The 25083-nt window shown below is 45.3% G+C and overlaps 1 protein-coding gene across 3 annotated transcripts in view; it reads left to right on the forward strand.

Annotated features, from left to right (window-relative positions):
* Positions 1–25083, forward strand: part of LOC121561540 (endothelin-converting enzyme 2) — a 76917-nt gene that overhangs the window by 40759 nt on the left and 11075 nt on the right. For all 3 annotated transcript variants that reach the window (XR_006658553.1, XR_006658554.1, XM_045214909.1), the window contains 2 exons: positions 15–203; positions 19327–19469. Coding sequence is in view for 1 of the 3 variants with exons in the window: in XM_045214909.1 (XP_045070844.1) it covers positions 15–203; positions 19327–19469 (332 nt within the window). In the remaining 2 variants the exon portion in view is untranslated. The remainder of the gene's footprint in view (positions 1–14; positions 204–19326; positions 19470–25083) is intronic.

The raw sequence follows: 25083 nt of genomic DNA on the forward strand, positions 1-25083 counted from the left end.
GTATCCCCTCCCAGGTGTTGAAGGCGTATCTGGACTACATGGTGGAGCTGAGCCTGCTGTTGGGGGGGGATAAAACCTCCACACAGAGCCAGATGCAGCAGATCCTGGACTTTGAAACGGCGCTCGCCAACATCACAGTACCCCAGGACGAACGTCGCGACGAGGAGAAGATCTACCACAAGATCACCATCGCCCAGCTGCAGGTGTGTGTGCGTCTGTGGGGTGGGGGTTACAAAGAGAGAGAACATGTGGGCTTCCATGTGCAAGCAGTTGCATGGACGTGAGTATGTATGAGAGAGAGAGGTACATACAGTTTGTGTGGATCAGAATCCCATGCCATCCGATAAGGCTTTAAAGCCTCTCGGAGTTTACTCTTACTCAATTACAGTTTGTTCCCACTTTTTCTCCTGCGTCCATTAGTGTCAAAACATTTTTTTCTCACAGCCTCTCCCACACTGACTCACCACTACCATCTGAAACCCTGAGCCTCTTCACACTTTGTCTGTGTTTTATCCCTCCTCTGAGGACTACTCTACTCTGCCACTCCTGCAGTCCTCTTTTTTGTTTGTGAATGCTACCCTGGTTACCAAGGTGACTGTTGCTAAGCCCTTTTATCTCCACGGCAGCAACAGAACAATGGTGAAGGGAATGCAAGTGGTTGGAGGACATCGAGGAGCCTTTCGTCAACAAACAGAGATAGAATGAATGGAGAGATGGTTCTCTGTTACATAGGAATTTAACTTCAGCATTTGTAGGATGGGTTGAATCAGTGAAATGGGTGGTAATGGGTAGATTGTGTTTACCACTGACATTTGAATGTAATTGCTCTAGAAAATCACAGTCTGTTAACCTTAAGTTTGCAAACACAGTCGAGTTGATGAGGCATGACTTTGAATGGCAATGCCATAGATAATTTGTTCTGTTTCTGATGGTTCTAAACACTGGATTATTACATTAAAACTCCAGGGTCATGTGGAATGGATTGAAACAGGGAAGGACTAGCTGTCGTTGTCTGTTGCAAAATGTTGTCTGTTGCAAAATGACCCTGTTCCCAATGACCTCTTAAATGGACCCCTAATGTTTTCTACTACAACACTGGAATACATAGACATACCGTAAAGGAATGGGAGGGAGCTACTATGATCCTATCTTTACTAGCATTGCACGTTACACCGAAACATCAGTACATGAAAAACGGTTTGGTACTAGAATTTTCAAACGTGTCTCACGTTTGAAAATGAACTAAATGTATTGAACTTATTAGCAACATTTATTTGCCCAAGTTTATCATAAGACATTAACAGAATGATTCAGCAAATTGTATTCCCTGCAACTTTCTGAAGAGGCAACCGTACTGGAATACCCCTATTTGTGTGTGTGCGGTGCATATATGTCTAGCACTTTATGTTGCCGTTAGCGACGATAATGATAACCATCTTCAGGTAGATGGAAAGGCTTTCCCAAAAACCTTCTCAATTAAAAGTAGCCTATGCCTACCTGGCAGAATCATGATTATTTGTATAAATCCAGTAGCCATATGATTTGTGAACTCCATCACATGTGTGTTAAACATTTTACATTTGAGTAGACTGCCTTATCCAGAGCGACTTACAGTAGTGAGTGCATACATTTTCATACTTTTTTCGTACTGGTCCCCCGTGGGAATCGAACCCAAAACCCTGGTATTGCAAGTGCCATGCTCTACCAACTGGGCCAAGGACAGGATATCGCTCATCATTCGAGGTTGTGCCAGCAGGAATTTACAAATGTAGCGAATTCGGGGGGCATTTTCTACCAAGAATGAACATACTCGCCGACCCTGTATCGACTCTCGACACGGCTGCTGTATTTAGCCTTGAATCCTTCCGACAATCCTCGTTCCTCGTAAATCTGCCGTCATCATCCATAACTTTCTATTATGAAAACCCGTCTCTTTTTGTCAAACCTGTCACGATCGTCGGATATAGAGGACCAAGGCGCAGCGTGGTAGGTGAACATACTTATTTATTAAATGATACACGAACAAAACAACAAATCGATACGTGACGTCCACAGGTGCAAAACACAAACCAACACGGAACAAGATCCCACAAACACTGTGGGAAAACCACCTGACTAAATATGGTTCCCAATCAGAGACAACCAGCAACAGCTGATACTCGTTGCCTCTGATTGAGAACCACTCTGGCCAACATAGATATACCAAAACTAGACTAGACACAACGAGCACAAAACATAAACTCTACACACCCTGGCTCAACTTAAAAGAGTCCCTAGAGCCAGGGGTGTGACAGTACCCCCTAAAGGCGCGGACTGCGACCGCGCCTAAACATCACCGAACAGGGGAGGGCTGGGTGGGCATTCCTCCTCGGAGGCGGTTCCGGCTCCGGGCTTGACCACCACCCTCTACTAACCCCCCCCGTAGTGCCCCTGGTCTGGTCTAGCCCCACTGGCTGGAGCTGGACTGGACTTCGGTGGAGCGGATTGCTCAGGCTCCGGTGTGGAGCAGCTGACCGGTACCTGACCAAGCACCGGTGAAACGGGCATGGGCTGGCGATGCGCACCACAGGTTTGGTGCGGGGAGCAGGAACAGGCCGGACAAGGCTGGCGACGCGCACCATTGACTTGGTGCGGGGAGCAGGAACAGGCCGGGCCGGGCTGTTGACGCGCACCACTAGCTTGGTGCGGGGAGCAGGAACAGGCCGGACCGGGCTGGCGATGCGCACCACAGGTTTGGTGCGGGGAGCAGGACCGGGCTGGGCCGGGCTGGCGACGCGCACCATTGGCTTGGTGCGGGGAGCAGGAACAGGCCGGGCCGGGCTGGCGACGCGCACCATAGGCTTGGTGCGAGGGGCAGGAACAGGCCGGGCCGGGCTGGTGACGCGCACCATAGGCTTGGCGCGATGGACAGGAACAGGCCGGACCGTACTGGGAACACACACCACTGGCCTTACACGGGGATCAGGAACGGGCCGGACCGGACTGGCAACACACTTCAGTACCTCTCGCCGTGCCTCTACATTTTCCTTCCCTCTATACACCAATGGCTCCCGTAACCCGGTGGCCTTCTCTCCTCGTCCACCAACTGAGATGCTCTCGATGGTGCAGCTGTAGAATTTTTTGAGGATCTGAGGACCCATGCCAAATCTTTTCAGTCTCCTGAGGGGGAATAGGCTTTGTCGTGCCCTCTTCACGACTGTCTTGGTGTGTTTGGACCATGATAGTTCGTTGGTGATGTGGACACCAAGGAACTTGAAGCTCTCAACCTGTTCCACTACAGCCCCGTCGATGAGAATGGGGGCGTGCTCAGTCCTCTTTTTTTTCCTGTAGTCCACAATCATCTCCTTTGTCTTGGTCACGTTGAGGGAGAGGTTGTTGTCCTGGCACCACACGGCCAGGTCTCTGACCTCCTCCCTATAGGCTGTCTCATCGTTGTCGGTGATCAGGCCTACCACTGTTGTGTCGTCAGCAAACTTAATGATGGTGTTGGAGTCGTGCCTGGCCATGCAGTCATGGGTGAACAGAGAGTACAGGAGGGGACTGAGCATGCACCCCTGAGGGGCCCCCGTGTTGAGGATCAGTGTGGCAGATGTGTTGTTACCTACCCTTACCACCTGGGGGCGGCCCGTCAGGAAGTCCAGGATCCAGTTGCAGAGGGAGGTGTTTAGTCCCAGGATCCTTAGCTTAGTGATGAGCTTAGAGGGCACTATGGTGTTGAATGCTGAGCTGTAGTCAATGAATAGCATTCTCACGTAGGTGTTCCTCTTGTCCAGGTGGGAAAGGGCAGTGTGGAGTGCAATAGAGATTGCATCATCTGTGGATCTGTTGGGGCGGTATGCAAATTGGAGTGGGTCTAGGGTTTCTGGGATAATGCTTTTGATATGAGCCATGACCAGCCTTTCAAAGCACTTCATGGCTACAGACGTCAGTGCTACGGGTCGGTAGTCATTTAGGCAGGTTATCTTAGAGTCCTTGGGCACGGGGACTATGGTGGTCTGCTTGAAACATGTTGGTATTACAGACTCAGTCAGGGACATGTTGAAAATGTCAGTGAAGACACTTGCCAGTTGGTCAGCACATGCTCGGAGTACACGTTTTGATGTCTTCACAATTATTCTACAATGTAGAAAATAGTAAAAATGAAGAAAAACCCTGGAATGAGTAGGTGTGTCCAAACTTTGGACTGGTACTGTATACAGAATACAGTGGGGTGTAAACAGTGCAATGAAATGCTTACTTGCAAGCTACCTCTCAACATAGCCCTTACGTCACAAGCTTGATGTAATCATTGCGTGCTAGGAATATGGGACCAAATACTAAACCTTTGACTACTTAAATACACATAAGTGAATTTGTCCAAATACTTTTGGTCCCCTAAAATGGGGGGACTATGTACAAAAAGTGCTGTAATTTCTAAACGGTTCACCCGATATGGATAAAAATACCCTCAAATTAAAGCTGACAGTCTGCACTTTGTATCACTTCAAATCCGAAGTGCTGGAGTACAGAGTCAAAACAACAACAAAACATTTCACTATCCCAATACTTTTGGAGCTCACTGTATATTTATTGAACTCTTTGCTTCTCCTGAGATAGCCGTTGATCATGACTCTCAGTTCCATTACATTACACGAATCATTAGACGAAGGCGTCTTCTGTACAGAGGAGTTTTGTTTAGAGCCCCGATGCTCTAAACAAAAGGTTAAAATTATCCACACCTTTTTGTAGGGTTAATGTTACCCCACGGCCATATCTCCATGTTACACCACGTGTTTTCGGAAAACAGACGGAAGACAGTCGACTACCTATGCTAAAAAGCTATCTGCGTCTCCTAACACCTATGTGTAAACAGAAGATGGGCGCCACAAACATGTCACAAAAAAATATGGTTGGCTGCAACTATGTTAAAACAGCGTACAGTAAGTGTGTATTTTGCATTTTCAATTATTTTGATGTGATTTATGTTTCTAGACCCGTACAGGAATTGAGAATCGATTCGCGTTTAGATGGAGTATTTGGCTGTTTTGACTGCCAGAGCCAATTCACACTTTAAAAATAACATTTATGGTCCATGGACTAAGGAGTAACGTTAGCCCATACAGGAATGTAGGACACGGGACTGACTGACTGCAGCTGTGGACTGGATGCTGGTAGAGGGGGTGGGAGTAGGACGAAAGGTGCCAACAAGAAGCAGGGCTGTCTCCAGCACTGGAACTGTCACGTCCTGAAATTCCAGCAGCTTGACAAAGCCTTGGACATCAGGATCACCTGTCTCCAGTTCCTCAATGGCAGCCTTGTAATCCTGCAGCGCCAAACCAGTCTGATCGAAGAGGTACTCCAAAATGTGGTCCTCTGTAGCTCAATTGGTAGAGCATGGAGCTTGTAACACCAGGGTAGTGGGTTCGTTCCCCGGGACCACCCATATGTAAAAATGTATACACGCATGACTGTAAGTCGCTTTGGATAAAAGCGTCTGCTAAATGGCATATTAAATATTAAATCAGTTCCCCTAAATGAAAAAAACAACAAATACATGAGAATACACCGGAATATGGAATAATTCTATAATAACATTTCACAAAGAGAAATGTGTTGCTGTTTTTATTAAATATAAAAGCTGCATTAGATTATTAATTACATTACAATTATATTGCCATTACCAGTGTATTTGCGTGGAACAGTGTAAGGAACCATATGTTCCAACTGATGACCTTCCTACTGCCCTTGGGACATCGAAGGTATTCTGCTGCAACATAGTAGGATCCGTCCACATCCACAACCTGCCTGATCTTCTGGTGGAGTCCTGATGAGGTCAACTCCAACCTCTCACAGTCAGAATGTGGGCAATACAGCTTCACCTGCCAGAGCTTCCTGGGCATCCAGAGCAGCAGAGGATGGGCAAAGTACCTCTCCATCACCGGTACTGAGCTGCAGATGAGGGGTGGTGGAGGGGGTCCCACCACATTTTGTCAACCCTGGCAAAGTCCATCTCTGGAATCCCATTCCCCGACCACCTGAACAATGCCTTGGACACCCACTTATGGTCCACATCAGGCAAAGTGCATTGCCATCCCTTGGGAAGGCATACGTCTCTCCCTGAAATCAAAAGACAACAACATCGCCACACGAGAAATAATGTATTGATGATAAATTCCCCAAAGAACAGGTCATCATATCACAAGAGACATACTATGTAGGCCTAGTACATCGTTTAAAATGTAAGTCATCATTATAAATAACTCAGCAAAAAAAGAAACAACCCTATTTTTCAAAGATAATTAGTAAAAATCCAAATAACTTCACAGATCTTCATTGTAAAGGGTTTAAACACTTTCCCATGCTTGTTCAATGAACCATAAACAATTAATGAACATGCACCTGTGGAACGGTCGTTAAGACACTAACAGCTTACAGACGATAGGCAATTAAGGTCACAGTTATGAAAACTTCGGACACTAAAGAGGCCTTTCTACTGACTCTGAAAAACAACAAAAGAAAGATGCTCATCTGCGTGAACGTGCCTTAGGCATGCTGCAAGGAGGCATGAGGACTGCAGATGTGGCCAGGGCAATAAATTGCAATGTCCGCACTGTGAGACGCCTAAGACAGCGCTACAGGGAGACAGGACGGACAGCTGATCGTCCTCGCAGTGACAGACCACGTGTAACAACACCTGCACAGGATCGGTACATCCGAACATCACACCTGCGGGACAGGTACAGGATGGTAACAACAACTGCCCGAGTTACACCAGGAATGCACAATCCCTCCATCAGTGCTCAGACTGTCCACAATAGGCTGAGAGAGGCTGGACTGAGGGATTGTAGGCCTGTTGTAAGGCAGGTCCTCACCAGACATCACCGGCAACAACGTCGCCTATGGGCACAAACCCACCGTTGGTGGACCAGACAGGACTGGCAAAAAGTGCTCTTCGCTGACGAGTTGCGGTTTTGTCTCACCAGGGGTGATGGTCGGATTCGTGTTTATCGTCGAAGGAATGAGCGTTACACCGAGCCTGTACTCTGGAGCAGGATGGATTTGGAAGTGGAGGGTCCGTCATGGTCTGGGGCGGTGTGTCACAGCATCATTGGACTGAGCTTGTTGTCATTGCAGGCAATCTCAACGCTGTGTGTTACAGGGAAGACATCCTCCTCCCTCATGTGGTACCCTTCCTGCAGGCTCATCCTGACATGACCCTCCAGCATGAAAATGCCACCACGCACAGAACGAGCAGAATGGCTGATTTCCTGCAAGACAGGAATGTCAGTGTTCTGCCATGGCCAGCGAAGAGCCCGGATCTCAATCCCATTGAGCACGTCCGGGACCTGTTGGATCGGAAGGTGGGCTAGGGCCATTCCCCCCAGAAATGTCTGGGAACTTGCAGGTGCCTTGGTGGAAGAGTGGGGTAACGTCTCACAGCAAGAACAGGCAAATCTGGTGCAGTCCATGAGGAGGAGATGCACTGCAGTACTTAATGCAGCTGGTGGCCACACCAGATACTGACTGTTACTTTTAAATGCAGTTGACAGTGAGAGGACGTTTCTTTTTTTGCTGAGTTTACTTCAAATACACCACACAAACACAGAATGAGACTCAAAGAGACTGAGCAGTGAGTACTATATGTAATAAACTCACTTGATACTCGTAACACCATTGGTCGCGGCACGTCTGACTCCTGTGACTCAAGCTGCTCTGCTGCCATAAGGAGCTCACCATCATCAGGCTCAGAGGCTGGAAGGGCTGAAAAGTATAACTATTAAATAAATTAGATCAATAGATTAAACACCATCAAAAGACAATCCTTTGTTTTACTTATCTATCTCCATAAACTAAACTAAAACATCATCATTATGATATAATTCATATTAACATAATATAGAGCTTACTAGGCTGAACCTTCTGAGGAGACATGAGCTTCCTTATTGTCCTGTCGAGATTCTGGGAGGGGCGTAGTTTTCCAACCAGCAATGACCTGAGCGAGGATGTTGAGGACCTCCGGGAACCAGTGGTCTTTGCATGGCTGGGTGGTGGTGGAGGATGGCTGGATGTTGGACTTAATCCTGATAGCCTCCCAGCCCTCAGGGAAGCGCTCCATGTTTTCCTTGAAAGCCATCTCATTAGCAGCATGGTTTTTGAAATCACTCCTCGCTGGCTGAGAGGCAGATTCCAGCACATTTTCAACCACCCACTTGAAGATCTGCTCCTTATAAAGGCCAAACTGCATCGCATGCTGACCCAGCAAATGTTCCCTGCTTTCTGGTACAGCCCTCCTGGCTGAATCCACCACATTGTCTGGAGACACAGCCCTGCTCCACGCTCTTTTAGTAGTTTTTGTCCTGTAAATCCTGGAATCCTTACAGTCCATTAAGAAGAGGTTTCCATTTGGCAGTTTTCTGAAGCTGGGCTCCATGTCTGCTGTGAAAATAAAGGGGAAAGTTTGTATTTAATAAGCATCAATTATATACATTTTAATCACAGTGAGCAGACTGGATTAATAGATGGAACAGTAAAATGAAGTGTATAAACTCTAGCTACCAATATTGTCATCTGTAGCTACTTGCTAAAGCACATTTCTACCACAAACCCACACACAGACACACCATTATAAGCAAGTGCATAGGATATCGCTCGTGCCTTTTTAATTCATAATTAAGACAAACAGGTTTCCATCAAGAATTTCCCTGTATTTAGTGCCATCAATCATTCCTTCAATTCTGACCAGTTTCCCAGTCCCTGCCAATGAAAAACATCCCCACAGCATGATGCTGCCACCACCATGCTTCAATGTGGGGATGGTGTTCTCAGGGTGATGAGAGGTGTTGGGTTTGCGCTAGACATAGCGTTTTCCTTCATGGCCAAAATGCTCAATTTTAGTCTCATCTGACCAGAGTACCTTCTTCCATATGTTTGGGGAGTCTCCCACATGCCTTTTGGCGAACGTGTTTGCTTATTTTTTTCTTTAAGCAATGGCTTTTTTCTGGCGACTCTTCCGTAAAGCCCAGCTCTGTGGAGTGTACAGCTTAAAGTGGTCCTATGGACAGATACTCCAATCTCCGCTGTGGAGCTTTGCAGCTCCTTCAGGGTTATCTTTGGTCTCTTTGTTGCCTCTCTGATTAATGCCCTCCTTGAGTTTTTGTGGTGCCATATTCTTTCCATTTTTTTATAATGGATTTAATTGTGCTCCGTGGGATGTTCAAAGTTTCTGATATTTTTTTATAACCCAACCCTGATCTGTACTTCTCCACAACATTGTCCCTGACCTGTTTGGAGAGCTCCTTGGTCTTCAAGGTGCCGTTTGCTTGGTGGTGCCCCTTGCTTAGTGGTGTTGCAGACTCTGGGGCCTTTCAGAACAGGTGTGTATATATACTGAGATCATGTGACAGATCATGTGACACTTAGATTGCACACAGGTGGACTTTATTTAACTAATATTGTGACTTCTGAAGGTAATTGGTTGCACCAGATCTTATTTAGGGGCTTCATAGCAAAGGGGGTGAATACATATGCATGCACCACTTTTCCGTTATTTTTTTTTTTTGAATTTCTTGAAACAAGTAATTTTTTTCATTTCACTTCACCAATTTGGACTATTTTGTGTATGTCCATTACATGAAATCCAAATAAAAATCAATTTAAATTACAGGTTGTAACGCAACAAAATAGGAAAAACGGCAAGGAGGATTAATACTTTTGCAAGGCACTGTAAAACCCCTCACAAACTTTTACAGATTTACAATTGAGAGCATCCTGTTGGGCTGTATCACCACCTGGCTAGACGGTACACTGTCCTTCTCTCAGCACATATCAAAGCTGGAGGCTAAGGTTAAATCTAGACTTGGTTTCCACTATCGTAATCGCTCCTCTTTCACCCCAGCTGCCAAACTAACCCTGATTCAGCTGACCATCCTACCCATGCTAGATTACAGAGATGTAATTTATAGATCGGCAGGTAAGAGCGCTCTCAACTGGCTAGATGTTCTTTACCATTCGGCCATCAGATTTGCCACCAATGCTCCTTATAGGACACATCACTGCACTCTATACTCCTCTGTAAACTGGTCATCTCTCTATACCCGTCGAATAATATTTCATGTTGCTAAAACGCTGTCAGTTCCACTTTAAGTACCTTTAATGTCATTGTTTTCAATTAAAATGTTCAAAAAGAAACAAAACTTCCTAGCAAGAGCAATTTCTCAAGCAAGAATTTATCTAGGACTGTCTGGGAGTGGGGAGAGGGAAACTGAAAACTAGCTGTTATTGGCAGAGAGGTTTGGAACTCTTTAGTATTGGTCTATTAACTAATTTACTGGTGATGTCACCAGGCTGGCCAAAACTCCATCCCACCAAAACAGGCTGATATTTCAGGCGGTCTTTTCAAACAGCTCTTACACTAAAAGGGCAGTATCATTTTAGGAGTATTTATTCCAACCTCAAAGTGTGGAAATATATATAAAACACAGGAAAATCACATCTTTGACTGCACTAGGCCTTTAAGAAAAAGTGAGATTTAGAGAGCGAAAGGATAAAAAAGAAAATATCAGTCTTTCTCCCCGCTTTTTTTTTTTTGCCGTGGCATCGAGTATTAGGGCAGTGGCGGTCATGAAAATGTGTCAGCTGGTAACTGTCATGCAAATAACTGCCGGACTCACGGGAATCCAGGCTCTGTCGTAGCCGGCCGCGACCGGGAGACCCATGGGGCGGCGCACAATTGGCCCAGCGTCGTCCAGGGTAGGGGAGGGAATGGCCGGCAGGGATGTAGCTCAGTTGGTAGAGCATGGCGTTTGCAACGCCAGGGTTGTGGGTTCGATTCCCACGGGGGGCCAGTATGAAAAAAATTATAATAATGTATGCACTCACTAACTGTAAGTCGCTCTGGATAAGAGCGTCTGGTAAATGACTAAAATGTAATTGACCGTTAATTAACATAAACACGTTTAGCATCTCCTGGCTTCCACACATAGCCTACAAGCCACTGATGCAGACCTTTGGAACATCTACATTTAAAAAAGTAAAAGAAATCAATTTAATATAGCCAACACCATCACAATAAATCCATTATTTATTTTAGGCAGGTCTAAAGAAATATTATGATATGAAGAAGAACAGAATAGCATATTCTGAGTCGTCCTTATGTTATAGGCCCTGATCTGGCTATGTTATATGGCTGTGGGCTACACTAGTTCATTTTGGCAGACAAGATTTGCTTATAATTCCCATGGCATTATTTTATAGTACGAAGAACAGAACTGAACATAGCTGAATAAAATGGAAATTATATTTTCCCCAAACAATTTCCGAGGCAGTGCGCACATGCGGCTATTCTGTTTTGAGCGGTTAACAAAGTGATATTTTGAAACAGGTCATCCTATATGGTTAACTTAGTTATTTATGCAACTTTAGTTGTGGTAAACGTTACGCTATGTTTTGATTTCTAATACATTCTAAGCCTGTATGATGCAATCTAATGATTTGAAAAAAAGTTGCATGAAAAGCATGTGCTCTGCTCTGTTTCTTGCACACACGTCATCAATCTCTCATTCACAATTTGACAAGCCCTTGATAATATTCTCACCCATCAGACTATTCTCAATTTAATCTGGTCTTTACATATAGCCTACTGATATACACTACATGACCATAAGTATGTGGACACCTGCTCGTCGAACATCTTATTCCAAAATCATGGGCATTAATATAGTTGCTGCTATAAAAGCCTCCACTATTCTGGGAAGGCTTTCCACTAGATGTTGTAACATTGCTGCAGGGACTTGCTTCCATTCAGCCACAAGCATTAGTGAGTTGGGCACTGATGTTAGTCGATTAGGCCTGGCTCGCTGTCGGCGTTCCAATTCATCCCAAAGGTGTTCGATGAGGTTGAGGACAGGGCCCTGTGCAGGCCAGTCAAGTTCTTCCACACCGATCTCGACAAACCATTTCTGTATGGACCTCGTTTTGTGCGTGGGGGCATTGTCATGCTGAAACAGGAAAGGAACTTCCCCAAACTGTCAGAATCATCTAGAATGTCATTGTATGCTGTAGCGTTAAGATTTCCCTTCACTGGAACTAAGGGGCCTAGCCCGAATCATGAAAAACAGCCCCAGACCATTATTCCTCCTCCACCAAACTTTGCAGTTGGCACTATGCATTGGGCAGGTAGAGTTCTCCTGGCATCCGCCAAACCCAGATTTGTCCGTCGGACTGCCAGATGGTGAAGCGTGATTCATCACTCCAGAGAACGCGTTTCCGCTGCTACAGAGTCCAATGGCGGTGAGCATTACACCACTCCACCCGACGCTTGGCATTGCACATGGTGATCTTAGGCTTGTGTGTGGCTGCTCGGCCATGGAAACCCATTTCATGAAGCTCCCGACGAACAGTTATTGTGCTGACGTTGCTTCCAGAGGCAGTTTGTAACTCGGTAGTTACTTGCTTCAGCACTCGGCGGTCCTGTTCTGTGAGCGTGTTTGGCCTACCACTTCGCGGCTGAGCCGTTGTTGCTCTTAGACGTTTCCACTTCACAATAACAGCACTTACAGTTGACCGGGGCAGCTCTAGCAGAACAGAAATGTGATGAACTGACTTGTTGAGCTCTTCAGTAAGGCCATTCTACTGCCAATGTTTGTCTATGGAGATTGCATGGCTGTGTGCTCGATTTTATACACCTGTCAGCAACGGGTGTGACTGAAATAGCTGAATCCACTAATTTGAAGGGGTGTATATATAATGTATGTGTGGAATTATTCTTTATTCAGAATGGGCCATTATATCATGCACCTATCGGAACAGGGGGAAAAAAAAGACATGTCATCCGTATGCACTTGAATAGCGAATGGAGGATGCTTTTCCCACTGTTCATTTTCATGCCAGCCAGGTAGGCAATGTGCTTTATATTAGAAAAGTTGAGAAATAAATATAGTAGGCCTAGCCTATAGAAAGCTAATGGGATCCTCCTCTTTTTAATATAGGCCATCAAAACTCTGTTTTCTCACGTAATTGCATAGCATAGCCTATAGAAATGTTGTCAACATGGGTTTATAGGAACACTTATTTCATTCCATGCATCAACCAGCTGTGAGAAGCTGGCTCTCACTGGGCAACAGGTGGTCCTATTCCACTCAAACTCTGAATGCCAGGGCTCTCATGAAGTGTTTAATTTAATTTTCGATTGCATTTGCATTGATGTCAGAGTGATTTAAAGGGACAATAGAGCGCTGAGAACCAGGCCATTAGCGACTGGCCTTTAGCAAGTTTGGTAGGCCACTAATGAACATCAGCAGCATCAGAGGGCAGTTTTGGAGATGCTTAGTTACGGTCACGTGGAATTTGACTGCGGTCATGACTCGTGACTACCGGTGTGGCTGTAATATATCGGTATCAAATCACATTTTTATTTGTCACATACAGTTGAAGTCGGAAGTTTACATACACCTTAGCCAAATACATTTAAACTCAGTTTTTCACAATTCCTGACATTTAATCCTAGTAAAAATTCCCTGTTTTAGGTCAGTTAGGATCACCACTTTATTTTAAGAATGTGAAATGTCAGAATAATAGTAGAGAGTGATTTATTTCAGCTTTTATTTCTTTCATCACATTCCCAGTGGGTCAGAAGTTTACATACACTCAATTAGTATTGGTAGCATTGCCTTTAAATTGTTTAACTTGGGTCAAACGTTTCGGGTTAGCCTTCCACAAGCTTCCCACAATAAGTTGGGTGAATTTTGGCCCATTCCTCCTGACAGAGCTGGTGTAACTGAGTCAGGTTTGTAGGCCTCCTTGCTCGCACACGCTTTTTCAGTTCTGCCCACAAATTTTCTATAGGATTGAGGTCAGGGCTTTGTGATGGCCACTCCAATACCTTGACTTTGTTGTCCTTAAGCCATTTTGCCACAACTTTGGAAGTATGCTTGGCGTCATTGTCCACTTGGAAGACGCATTTGCGACCAAGCTTTAACTTCCTGACTGATGTCTTGAGATGTTGCTTCAATATATCCACATAATTTTCCTTCCTCATGATGCCATCTATTTTGTGAAGTGCACCAGTCCCTCCTGCAGCAAAGCACCCCAACAGCATGATGCTGCCACCCTCGTGCTTCACGGTTGGGATGGTGTTCTTCGGCTTGCAAGCACCCCCTTTTTCCTCCAAACACAACGATGATCATTATGGACAAACAGTTCTATTTTTGTTTCATCAGACCAGAGGACATTTCCCCAAAAAGTACGATCTTTGTCCCCATGTGCAGTTGCAAACCGTAGTCTAGCTTTTTTATGGCGGTTTTGGAGCAGTGGCTTCTTCCTTGCTGAGCGGCCTTTCAGGTTATGTCGATATAGGACTCATTTTACTGTGGATATAGATACTTTTGTACCTGTTTCCTCCAGCATCTTCACAAGGTCCTTTGCTGTTGTTCTGGGATTGATTTGCACTTTTCGCACCAAAGTACGTTCATCTCTAGGAGACAGAACGCGTCTCCTTCCAGAGCGGTATGACGGCAGCGTGGTCCCATGGTGTTTATACTTGTGTTCTATTGTTTGTACAGATGAACGTGGTACCTTCAGGCGTTTGGAAATTGCTCCCAAGGATGAACCAGACTTTTTTTTTCTGAGGTCTTAGCTGATTTCTTTTGATTTTTTTCCATGATGTAAAGCAAAGAGGCACTGAGTTTGAAGGTAGGCCTTGAAATACATCCACAGGTACACCTCCAATTGACTCAAATGATGTCAATTAGCCTATCAGAAGCTTCTAAAGCCATGACATCATTTTCTGGAATTTTCCAAGCTGTTTAAAGGCACAGTCAACTTAGTGTATGTAAACTTCTGACGCACTGGAATTGTGATACAGTGAATTATAAGTGAAATAATCTGTCTGTAAACAATTGTTGGAAAAATTACTTGTGTCATGCACAAAGTAGATGTCCTAACCGACTTGCCAAAACTATAGTTTGTTAACAAGAAATTTGTGGAGTGGTTGAAAAACGAGTTTTAATGACTCCAACCTAAGTGTATGTAAACTTCCGACTTCAACTATACATATGAGATGAGTAGTGCAAGATATGTAAACATTATTAAAGTGACTGCAAACATTATTAAAGTGACTAGTGTTCCATTTCTTAAAGTGGCCAGTGATTTCAATAGGCAGCAGCAGCCTCTAATGTGCTAGTGATGGCTATTTAACAGTCTGATGGCCTTGAGATAGAAGCTGTTTTTCATTCTCTCGGTCCCAGCTTTGATGCACCTGTACTGACCTTGCCTTCTGGATGATAGCGGGGTGAACAGGCAGTGGCTCGGGTGGTTGATGTCCTTAATGATCTTTTTGGCCTTCATGTGACATCGGGTGCTGTATGTGTCTTGGAGGGCGGGTAGTTTGCCCCCGATAATGCGTTCGGCAGATCGCACCACCCTCTGGAGAGCCCTGCGGTTGCGGGCGGTGCAGTTGCCGTACCAGGTGGTGATAAAGCCCGACAGGATGCTCTCAATTGTGCATCTGTAAACGTTTGTGAGGGTTTTACAGTGCCTTGCAAAAGTATTCATCCCCTTGGCTTTTTTCCTATTTTGTTGCATTACAACCTGTAATTTAAATTGATTTTTATTTGGATTTCATGTAATGGACATACACAAAATAGTCCAAATTGGTGAAGTGAAATAAAAAAAATAACTTGTCTCAAAAAATTCAAAAAAATCTATAATGGAAAAGTGGTGCGTGCATATGTATTCACCCCCTTTGCTATGAAGCCCCTAAATAAGATATGGTGCAACCAATTACCTTCAGAAGTCACATAATTAGTTATATAAAGTCCACCTGTGTGCAATCTAAGTGTCACATGATCTGTCACATGATCTCAGTATATATACACACCTGTTCTGAAAGGCCCCAGAGTCTGCAACACCACTAAGCAAGGGGCACCACCAAGCAAGCAGCACCATGAAGACCAAGGAGCTCTCCAAACAGGTCAGGGACAAAGTTATGGAGAAGTAAAAAAAAAAGAAAAAAAAAAAAAAAGAAGTATAGATCAGGGTTGGGTTATAAAAAAATATCAGAAACTTTGAACATCCCACGGAGCACCATTTTAAATCCATTATTATAAAATGGAACGAATATGGCACCACAACAAACCTGCCAAGAGAAGGCCGCCCACCAAAACTCACAAACCAGGCAAGGAGAGCATTAATCAGAGAGGCAACAAAGAGACCAAAGATAACTCAGAAGGAGCTGCAAAGCTCCACAGCAGAGATTGGAGTATCTGTCAATAGGACCACTTTAAGCCGTACGCTCCACAGAGCTGGGCTTTACGGAAGAGTGGCTATAAAAAAGCCATTACTTAAAGAAAAAATAAGCAAGCACGTTTGGTGTTTGCCAAAAGGCATGTGGGAGACTACCCAAACATATGGAAGAAGGTACTCTGGTCAGATGAGACTAAAATTGAGCTTTTTGGCCATCAAGGAAAACTCAATGTCTGGCGCAAACCCAACACCTCTCATCACCCCGAGAACACCATCCCCACAGTGAAGCATGGTGGTGGCAGTAGCATGCTGTGAGGATGTTTTTCATCGGCAGGGACTGGGAAACTGGTCAGAAACTGGTCAGAATGGATGGCGCTAAATACAGGGAAATTCTTGAGGGAAACCTGTTTTGTCTTAATTATGAATTAAAAAGGCAGTTTCAGTCTTCCAGAGATTTCAGACTGGGACGGAGGTTCACCTTCCAGCAGGACAATGACCCTAAGCATACTGCTAAAGCAACACTCGAGTGGTTTAAGAGGAAACATTTAAATGTCTTGGAATGGCCTAGTCAAAACCCAGACCTCAATCCAATTGAGAATCTGTGGTATGATTTAAAGATTGCTGTACACCAGCGGAATCCATCCAACTTGAAAAATTGGCAAAAATCCCAGTGGCTAGATGTTCCAAGCTTATAGAGACATACCCCAAGAGACTTGCAGCTGTAATTGCTGCAAAAGGTGGCTCTACAAAGTATTGATGAATAGGGGTGAATAGTTATGCACGCTCAAGTTTTCTGTTTTTTTTGTCTTATTTCTTGTTTGTTTCACAATAAAAAATATTTTGCATCTTCAAAGTGGTAGGCATGTTGTGTAAATCAAATGACACAAACCCCCCAAAAATCAATTTTAATTCCACGTTGTAAGGCAACAAAATAGGAAAAATGCCAAGGGGGGTGAATACTTTCGCAAGGCACTGTAGGTGCCAAGCCGAATTTCTTTAGCCTCCTGAGGTTGAAGAGTCTCTGTTGCGCCTTCTTCACCAAACTGTCTCGTGGGTGGACCATTTCAGTTTGTCGTGATGTGTACGCCAAGGAACTTGAAGCTTTCCACCTTCTCCACTGCGGTCCCGTCGATGTGGATAGGGGGGTGCACCCTCTGCTGTTTCCTGAAGTCCACGATCGTCTCCTTTGTTTTGTTGACGTTGAGTGAGCGGTTATTTTCCTGGCACCACACTCCCAGAGCCCTCACCTCCTCCCTGAAGGCGGTCTCGTCATTGTTGGTAATCAAAGCCTACTACTGTTTTGTCGTCTGCAAACTTGATGATTGAGTTGGAGGCGTGCTTGGCCACGCAGTCATGGGTGAACAGGGAGTACAGGAGGGGGCTGAGCACGCACCCTTGTGGGGACCCCAGTGTTGAGGATCAGCGAAGTGGAGATGTTGTTTCCTACCTTCACCACCTGGGGGCGGCCCGTGAGGAAGTCCAGGACACAGTTGCACAGGGCGGGGTTCAGACCCAGGGCCTCAAGCTTGATGATGAGCTTGGAAGGTACTATGGTGTTGAATGCTGAGCTATAGTCAATGAACAGCATTCTTACATAGGGATTCCTCTTGTCCAGATGGGATAGGGCAGTGTGCAGTGTGATGGTGATTGCATCGTCTGTGGATCTATTGGGGCGGTAAGCAAATTGAAGTGGGTCTAGGGTGACAGGTAAGGCAGAGGTGATATGATCCTTGACTAATCTCTCAAAGCACTTCATGATGACAGAGGTGAGTGCTACAGGGCGATAGTCATTTTGTTCAGTTACCTTTGCTTTCTTGGGTACAGGAACAATGATGGCCATCTTGAAGCATGTGGGAACAGCAGACTGGGAAAGGGAGAGATTGAATATATCCATAAACACACCAGCCAGCTGGTCTGCGCATGCTCTGAGGACGTGGCTAGGGATGCCGTCTGGGCCGGCAGCCTTGCGGGGGTTAACATGCTTAAATGTCTTAATCACGTCGGCCACGGAGAAGGAGAGCCCACAGTCCTTGGTAGTGGGCCTCGTCAGTGGCACTGTGTTATCCTCAAAGCGGGCGAAGAAGGTGTTTAGCTTGTCTGGAAGCGAGACGTCGGTGTCGGCGACGTGGCTGGTTTTCCTTTTGTAGTATCGTGACAACACTAATTTTTTAACATGTTACAACGCATCATAAGGATTGTCCAAAACAACAGGTACTGTATGTACTGTACACAGTCTCTTTGGTGTGCATTAAAGACCAAACAATTAAACAACAGCCTCCACCCCCCAGAAAATACTTTGTTTTTTATCCCATCATCTCTCTCCCTCCCTGCTCTGTGCTCAGCTCCCATGCTCTGGATTAAGGCAGTGGGATGAGGGTCTGAGGCTGAGGGTTTTACTGTAATACCCCTACAGACCCTCCAGGATAGGGGCGGCTTTAATTGAGTCTGGGACCTGGAACGCAAATATGAGGGCTCCTCTCACTGTTTTGTGTCTCTGTCTCTCTCTGTATCTGTCGGTCTCTTTCTCTCTCTCTGTCTGTTTCTAAATATTATGGATAATTTGGTCCACTTTGAAGGGATAGTTTACTAATCAAACTCTTCTCCAGAAGTGTGCACTTGTTCACTCCCAGTAATGCATTTAAACCCATTGGATTGGAGCAAGCATGGCTGGAGGGAATTTCCACAATATTCCTTACACCAGTCCATTCCTTTTAAATCCATGACAGGGAGTGTATGAGTGCAAACTTCGGGAGAAGGGTAGAGAATCGGAATGTAGCCTAAATCACACAAAAAGTTTGTCAGACTGTTTCAAACCTGAAATACAGTCTAATGTTCTTGCGTGGGTGGTATAGTGGTTAGTCCACCATCTATATGGAGGGAATTCCCACAGCTTAAAAAAACAAACAGTGTTGAGATCTATTGTGTGGATCCAACAATATGCCTCATGAATTGGATACATAGACATAACTTCATATTTTCACATACAAAATTATGTGGGACACAGACTCCTTTCGACATGAGGCAACTTTTGTTCTGAAAATGTCTATACACTTTGTTTTTGTTTTGAACTGTCTTTTTCACAAGGGCTCTAACCTCTCTTGCCCTCAGCTGCTGGCTCCAGCGGTGGACTGGCTGGACTACCTGTCCTCGGCCCTGTCCCCCCTGGACCTGAACGACACAGAGCCTGTGGTGCTATATGCCAAGGAGTACTTGCAGCAGGTGTCTGACCTGATCAACAAGACCGAACGCAGGTAAGGACCTGGAAGGAACTCAAGCTGGTCGCCTTATCCCCGACAGCCAAAGATCAGGTCACATGGTCAGGAAATACTCCAGCCCCACCCGTAACACACTGTGTCATAGCTGAATGGGCTGCCATGCACCATGTTAAGGGCCTGAGGTTTTTCCTGACTGCATAATCTGACAAGGAAAAACTCCTGCCCTATCAGTTTTATGTCATGAGTCTTGTCCTGGAGGCAGAACTGAGTGATTTCTGCTGCACAAGGTTAGGTTTAAAATCTGATTTTATGACTTTGTGGCTGTGCCAGCTATTGACCACTCTGCAGAGCTGCCTCCAGAACAAGATTCATGACAAAAAAACGCTAACCTGCTATAATACACCCCATAGGGGAACATTTGGCACGTCTTTATGACTTGATTTTCTGATTGTAAACTGGTTTTCTGATCGACAAGACATCATATAACCAGATTACAACTAAGTGGTCTCTTACAACCAGGAAAATAGGTATTTTTCATGACAAGATCAAGATGGGTAATATGTACTTCTTTTTATTGCTATCTGGTGAAATATTAACATAACAACCAGATAGCCATATTTTTCCATTTGCTAGAAAGGCATTAACTAACGTTACGGTAACACTTTCTATGAAGCCCGTGTGCATAATGCATTATACAGCATTATAATGCACCATGATAAAATATTAATGCAGTATTAGCTTAGTTAGACACACTTATAATGTAACAGTGCTTCATAACTGCAGGTCACTTTTCCTCAAGGATCATACAGCATTATAATGACCATCAGTGTGATGCATTTCTAACGTTTTTGTCAATGAGCAGTTTCTCTCAACAAGTGGCATTTGTTTTTTTTTAGGTGAGCGCTGATGCCGCCCTGTGATAAGCAGTGCCCACTTTGTCAAAGGCAAGGGCGCAAAATATTTTGATTGTCCATTCCCAGCGCGCCTCTCCAGGGTGCTGTTGGAGAGACGCATCTCTGCGGCGCTCCATCAACTTTCCTCCCCAATATTCACATAACATAAATCATGTAGCAGATATACTGTAGGATATGATAGAAAGAGTATGTGGCCTTTTCTGTAGCCTACAGGCTGGAGAAAAAATGAATGACAATGTAATGAGACGGACACTTTTTACATCGTGCATGTTTCTCCGATCAAATAGCCTAATCTAAATGGCGCTCAATCAAATACAAAAATGTGCAGTCATGTTAACAAACATGTCTACGACAAGTATAATATAATGGTAAAAAACAAACAGCACATACATATGTTGTGCCCCATGGCCTGAGAAGATGGAAGTTCAATATGTAGCTAGATGTAGAAGGCTAATGTTAAGTAGCTAACGTTGCCCATGAATGGAAGTTAGGCTAGCGTGCAAGCATTTTAGCCAGGTAGCCAAGGACAACAAAAAATAAAAACATGTACTGTATGACAGTGATAGACTGTTTCGTCAACATGAAAGAGAGGAGGATGGCGTTGACATTTCTCTACAAGTAAGGTAAGTCAACATGTTTTTCTACTCGCACAAACGCGCACGCGCACACACACATAAATCAGAACCATGGACAGCCACATCACATCATATTTTCATATTTAGCTTATGTTGATTGGACAAAATTGTTTTGGTATCTTTTAGTTGTCACTGTATTAGACTGACATGCTGACCACACCGCTCGCATTACCTGCAATAAATCTACACATACATGTTATTCAATCATTTCATCCAAACTGCTCACTCGCGTCAATGAGCGTCTGCGTAGCAAGGCGCTAAAATAGAACTTGGTTCTATGTTTTACACGTGACGCTCTGCAAGTCCCGCCTCTCCCATCTCCTCATTGGTTTTTAGGAGCATATACCCACATGGGTGATGGAAAGCTGAACTGAGGTCCACACTCCAGTCCAGTTGGTGGTGGTAATGAACATTAAAGTTGGTTGCCAACCGCCATATAAAGTCCAAAGAAGAAGACTGAAGGAGGAGAGATTACTAGAAACTAACAAGGTTTACTCTATTATCTGTGGCTTAATTGTCAGAGTAGAAGACCTTGTGCATTTCAGGTAAAATAACAACCCAATGTTTATATCCCAGGACAAATTAGCTAGCAACAGCAAAGAGGCACTGAGTTTGAAGGTAGGCCTTGAAATACATCCACAGGTACACCTCCAATTGACTCAAATGATGTCAATTAGCCTATCAGAAGCATCTAAAGCCATTACATCATTTTCTGGAATTTTCCAAGCTGTTTAAAGGCACAGTCAACTTTGTGTATGTAAACTTCTGACCCACTGGAATTGTGATACAGTGAATTATAAGTGAAATAATCTGTCTGTAAACAATTGTTGGAAAAATTACTTGTGTCATGCACAAAGTAGATGTCCTAACCGACTTGCCAAAACTATAGTTTGTTAACAAGAAATGTGTGGAGTGGTTGAAAAACGAGTTTTAATGACTCCAACCTAAGTGTATGTAAACTTCCGACTTCAACTGTAGATGGTCGTTCATAACATTCAATTTCAGGCTACACCTCAGGACCGATGCCGACGCCTTTTTGATGTCTTTTTTTGTGCAGTCCGGACTGGCCTTGATTTCCACATCCAAGGACATTGGTTTTTGGTCCTGAACCAAACATAGACCAATCATAGACGTCTATGTTTGGTTCAGATTTTGTCCGGTCTGGACCAGCCTTGATTTGGCCCAGACATAGATGTACACTACAAAGGGTTTTTCTTTATTTTTACTATTTTCTACATCATATAATAATAGTGAAGACATCAAAACTATGAAATAACACGTATGGAATCATGTAGGAAACAGAAAAAGTGTTAAACTAATCAAAATATATTTTATATTTGAGATTCTTCAAATAGCCACCCTTTGCAGAACAGCAATGACCGGCCCTGACCTTAGCTTTGCTAGCATTTACATTTACATTTAAGTCATTTAGCAGACACTCTTATCCAGAGCGACTTACAAATTGGTGCATTCAACTTAGGATAGCCAGTGGGACAACCACCCTTTTATTTATTTTTTTAATGGGGGGGTTGGGGGAGGCGGGGGGTAGAAGGATTACTGTTATACTATTCCAGGTATTCCTTAAAGAGGTAGGGTTTCAAGTGTCTCCGGAAGGTGGTCATTGACTCCGCTGTCCTGGCGTCGTGGGGAGCTTGTTCCACCATTGGGGTGCCAGAGCAGTGAATAGCTTTGACTGGGCTGAGCGGGAACTGTGCTTCCGTAGAGGTAGGGGGGCTAGCAGGCCAGAGGTGGATGAACGTAGTGCCCTTGTTTGGGTGTAGGATCAGAGCCTGAAGGTAAGGAGGTGCCGTTCCCCTCACAGCTCCGTAGGCAAGCACCATGGTTTTGTAGTATATGCGAGCTTCTGGAAGCCAGTGGAGTGTGCGGAGGAGCGGGGTGACATGAGAGAACTTGGGAAGGTTGAACACCAGACGGGTTGCAGCGTTCTGGATAAGTTGTAGGGGTTTAATGGCACAGGCAGGGAGCCCAGCCAACAGCCAGTTGCAGTAATCCAGACGGGAGATGACAAGTGCCTGGATTAGGACCTGTGCCGCTTTCTGTGTAAGGTAGGGTTGTACTCTACGAATGTTGTAGAGCATGAACCTGCAGGATCGGGTCACCGCTTTGATGTTAGAGGAGAACGACAGGGTGTTGTCCTGGGTCACGCCAAGGTTCTTTGCACTCTGGGAGGAAGACACAATGGAGTTGTCAACCGTGATGGCGAGATCATGGAGCGGGCAGTCCTTCCCCGGGAGGAAGAGCAGCTCCATCTTGCCGAGGTTCAGCTTGAGGTGGTGATCCAACATCCACACTCATATGTCTGCCAGACATGCAGAGATGCGATTCGCCACCTGGTTATCAGAAGGGGGAAAGGAGAAAAGTAATTGTGTGTCGTCTGTGTAGCAATGATAGGAGAGACCAGGTGAGGATATGACAGAGCCAAGTGACTTGGTGTATAGAGAGAATAGGAGAGGGCCTAGAACTGAGCCCTGGGGGACACCAATGGTGAGAGCACGTGGTGCTGAGACAGATTCTCGCCACGCCACCTGGTAGGAGCGACCTGTCGGGTAGGACGCAATCCAAGAGTGAGCAGCGCCGGAGATGCCCAACTCGGAGAGGGTGGAGAGGAGGATCTGATGGTTCACAGTATCAAAGGCAGCAGATAGGTCTAGAAGGATAAGAGCAGAGGAGAGAGGGTTAGCTTTAGCAGTGCAGAGAGCCTCCGTGACACAGAGAAGTGCAGTCTCAGTTGAATGACCAGTCTTGAAACCTGACTGGTTTGGATCAAGAAGGTAATTCTGAGAGAGATAGCAGGAGAGTTGGCTAGAGACGTGCCGGCTCAAGAGTTTTGGAGAGAAAAGAAAGAAGGGATACTGGTCTGTTGTTGTTGACATCGGAGGGATCGAGTGTAGGTTTTTTGAGGAGGGGTGCAACTCTCACTCTCTTGAAGATGAAAGGGACATAGCCATCGGTCAAGGATGAGTTGATGAGCGAGGTGAGGTAAGGGAGAAGGTCTCCGGAAATGGTCTGGAGAAGAGAGGAGGGGATAGGGTCAAGCGGGCAGGTTGTTGGTCGGCCGGCCATCACAAGTCGCAAGATTTCATCTGGAGAGAGAGAGGAGAAAGAAGTCAAAGCATAGGGTAGGGCAGTGTGAGCAGGACCAGCGGTGTCATTTGACTTAATAAATGAGGATCAGATGTCGTCAACCTTCTTTTCAAAATGGTTGACGAAGTCATCCACAGAGAGGGAGGAGGGAGGGGGAGGAGGAGGAGGATTCAGCAGGGAGGAGAAGGTGGCAAAGCACTTCCTAGGGTTAGAGGCAGAGGCTTGAAATTTAGAGTGGTAGAAAGTGGCTTTAGCAGCAGAAACAGAGGAAGAAAATGTAGAGAGGAGGGAGTGAAAAGATGACAGGTCCGCAGGGAGTCTAGTTTTCCTCCATTTCCGCTCGGCTGCCCGGAGCCCTGTTCTGTGAGCTCGCAATGAGTCGTCAAGCCATGGAGCAGGAGGGGAGGACCGAGCCAGCCAGGAGGATAGGGGACATAGAGAGTCAAAAGATGCAGAAAGGGAGGAGAGGGTTGAGGAGGCAGAATCAGGAGATCGGAGGGGAAATGATTTAGCAGAGGGAAGAGATGATAGGATGGAAGAGGAGAGAGTAGCGGGAGAGAGAGAGCGAAGGTTGCGACGGCACATTACCATCTGAGTAGGGGAAGAGTGAGTAGTGTTGGAGGAGAGCGAGAGAGAAAAGGATACAAAGTAGTGGTCGGAGACTTGGAGGGGAGTTGCAGTGAGATTAGTAGAAGAACAGCATCTAGTAAAGATGAGGTCAAGCGTATTGCCTGCCTTGTGAGTAGGGGGGGACGGTGAGAGGGTGAGGCCATCCTCAGGGAAGGAACTTATCAAGGCGTCAAGCTCATTGATGAACTCTCCAAGGGAACCTGGAGGGCGATAAATGACAAGGATGTTAAGCTTGAATGGGCTAGTGACTGTGACAGCATGGAATTCAAATGAGGAGATAGACAGATGGGTCAGGGGGAAAAGAGAGAATGTCCACTTGGGAGAGATGAGGATTCCTGTGCCACCGCCGCGCTGACCAGATGCTCT

Source organism: Coregonus clupeaformis, unplaced genomic scaffold (genome assembly GCF_020615455.1).
Source record: "Coregonus clupeaformis isolate EN_2021a unplaced genomic scaffold, ASM2061545v1 scaf0334, whole genome shotgun sequence".
Classification (NCBI taxonomy): domain Eukaryota; kingdom Metazoa; phylum Chordata; class Actinopteri; order Salmoniformes; family Salmonidae; genus Coregonus; species Coregonus clupeaformis.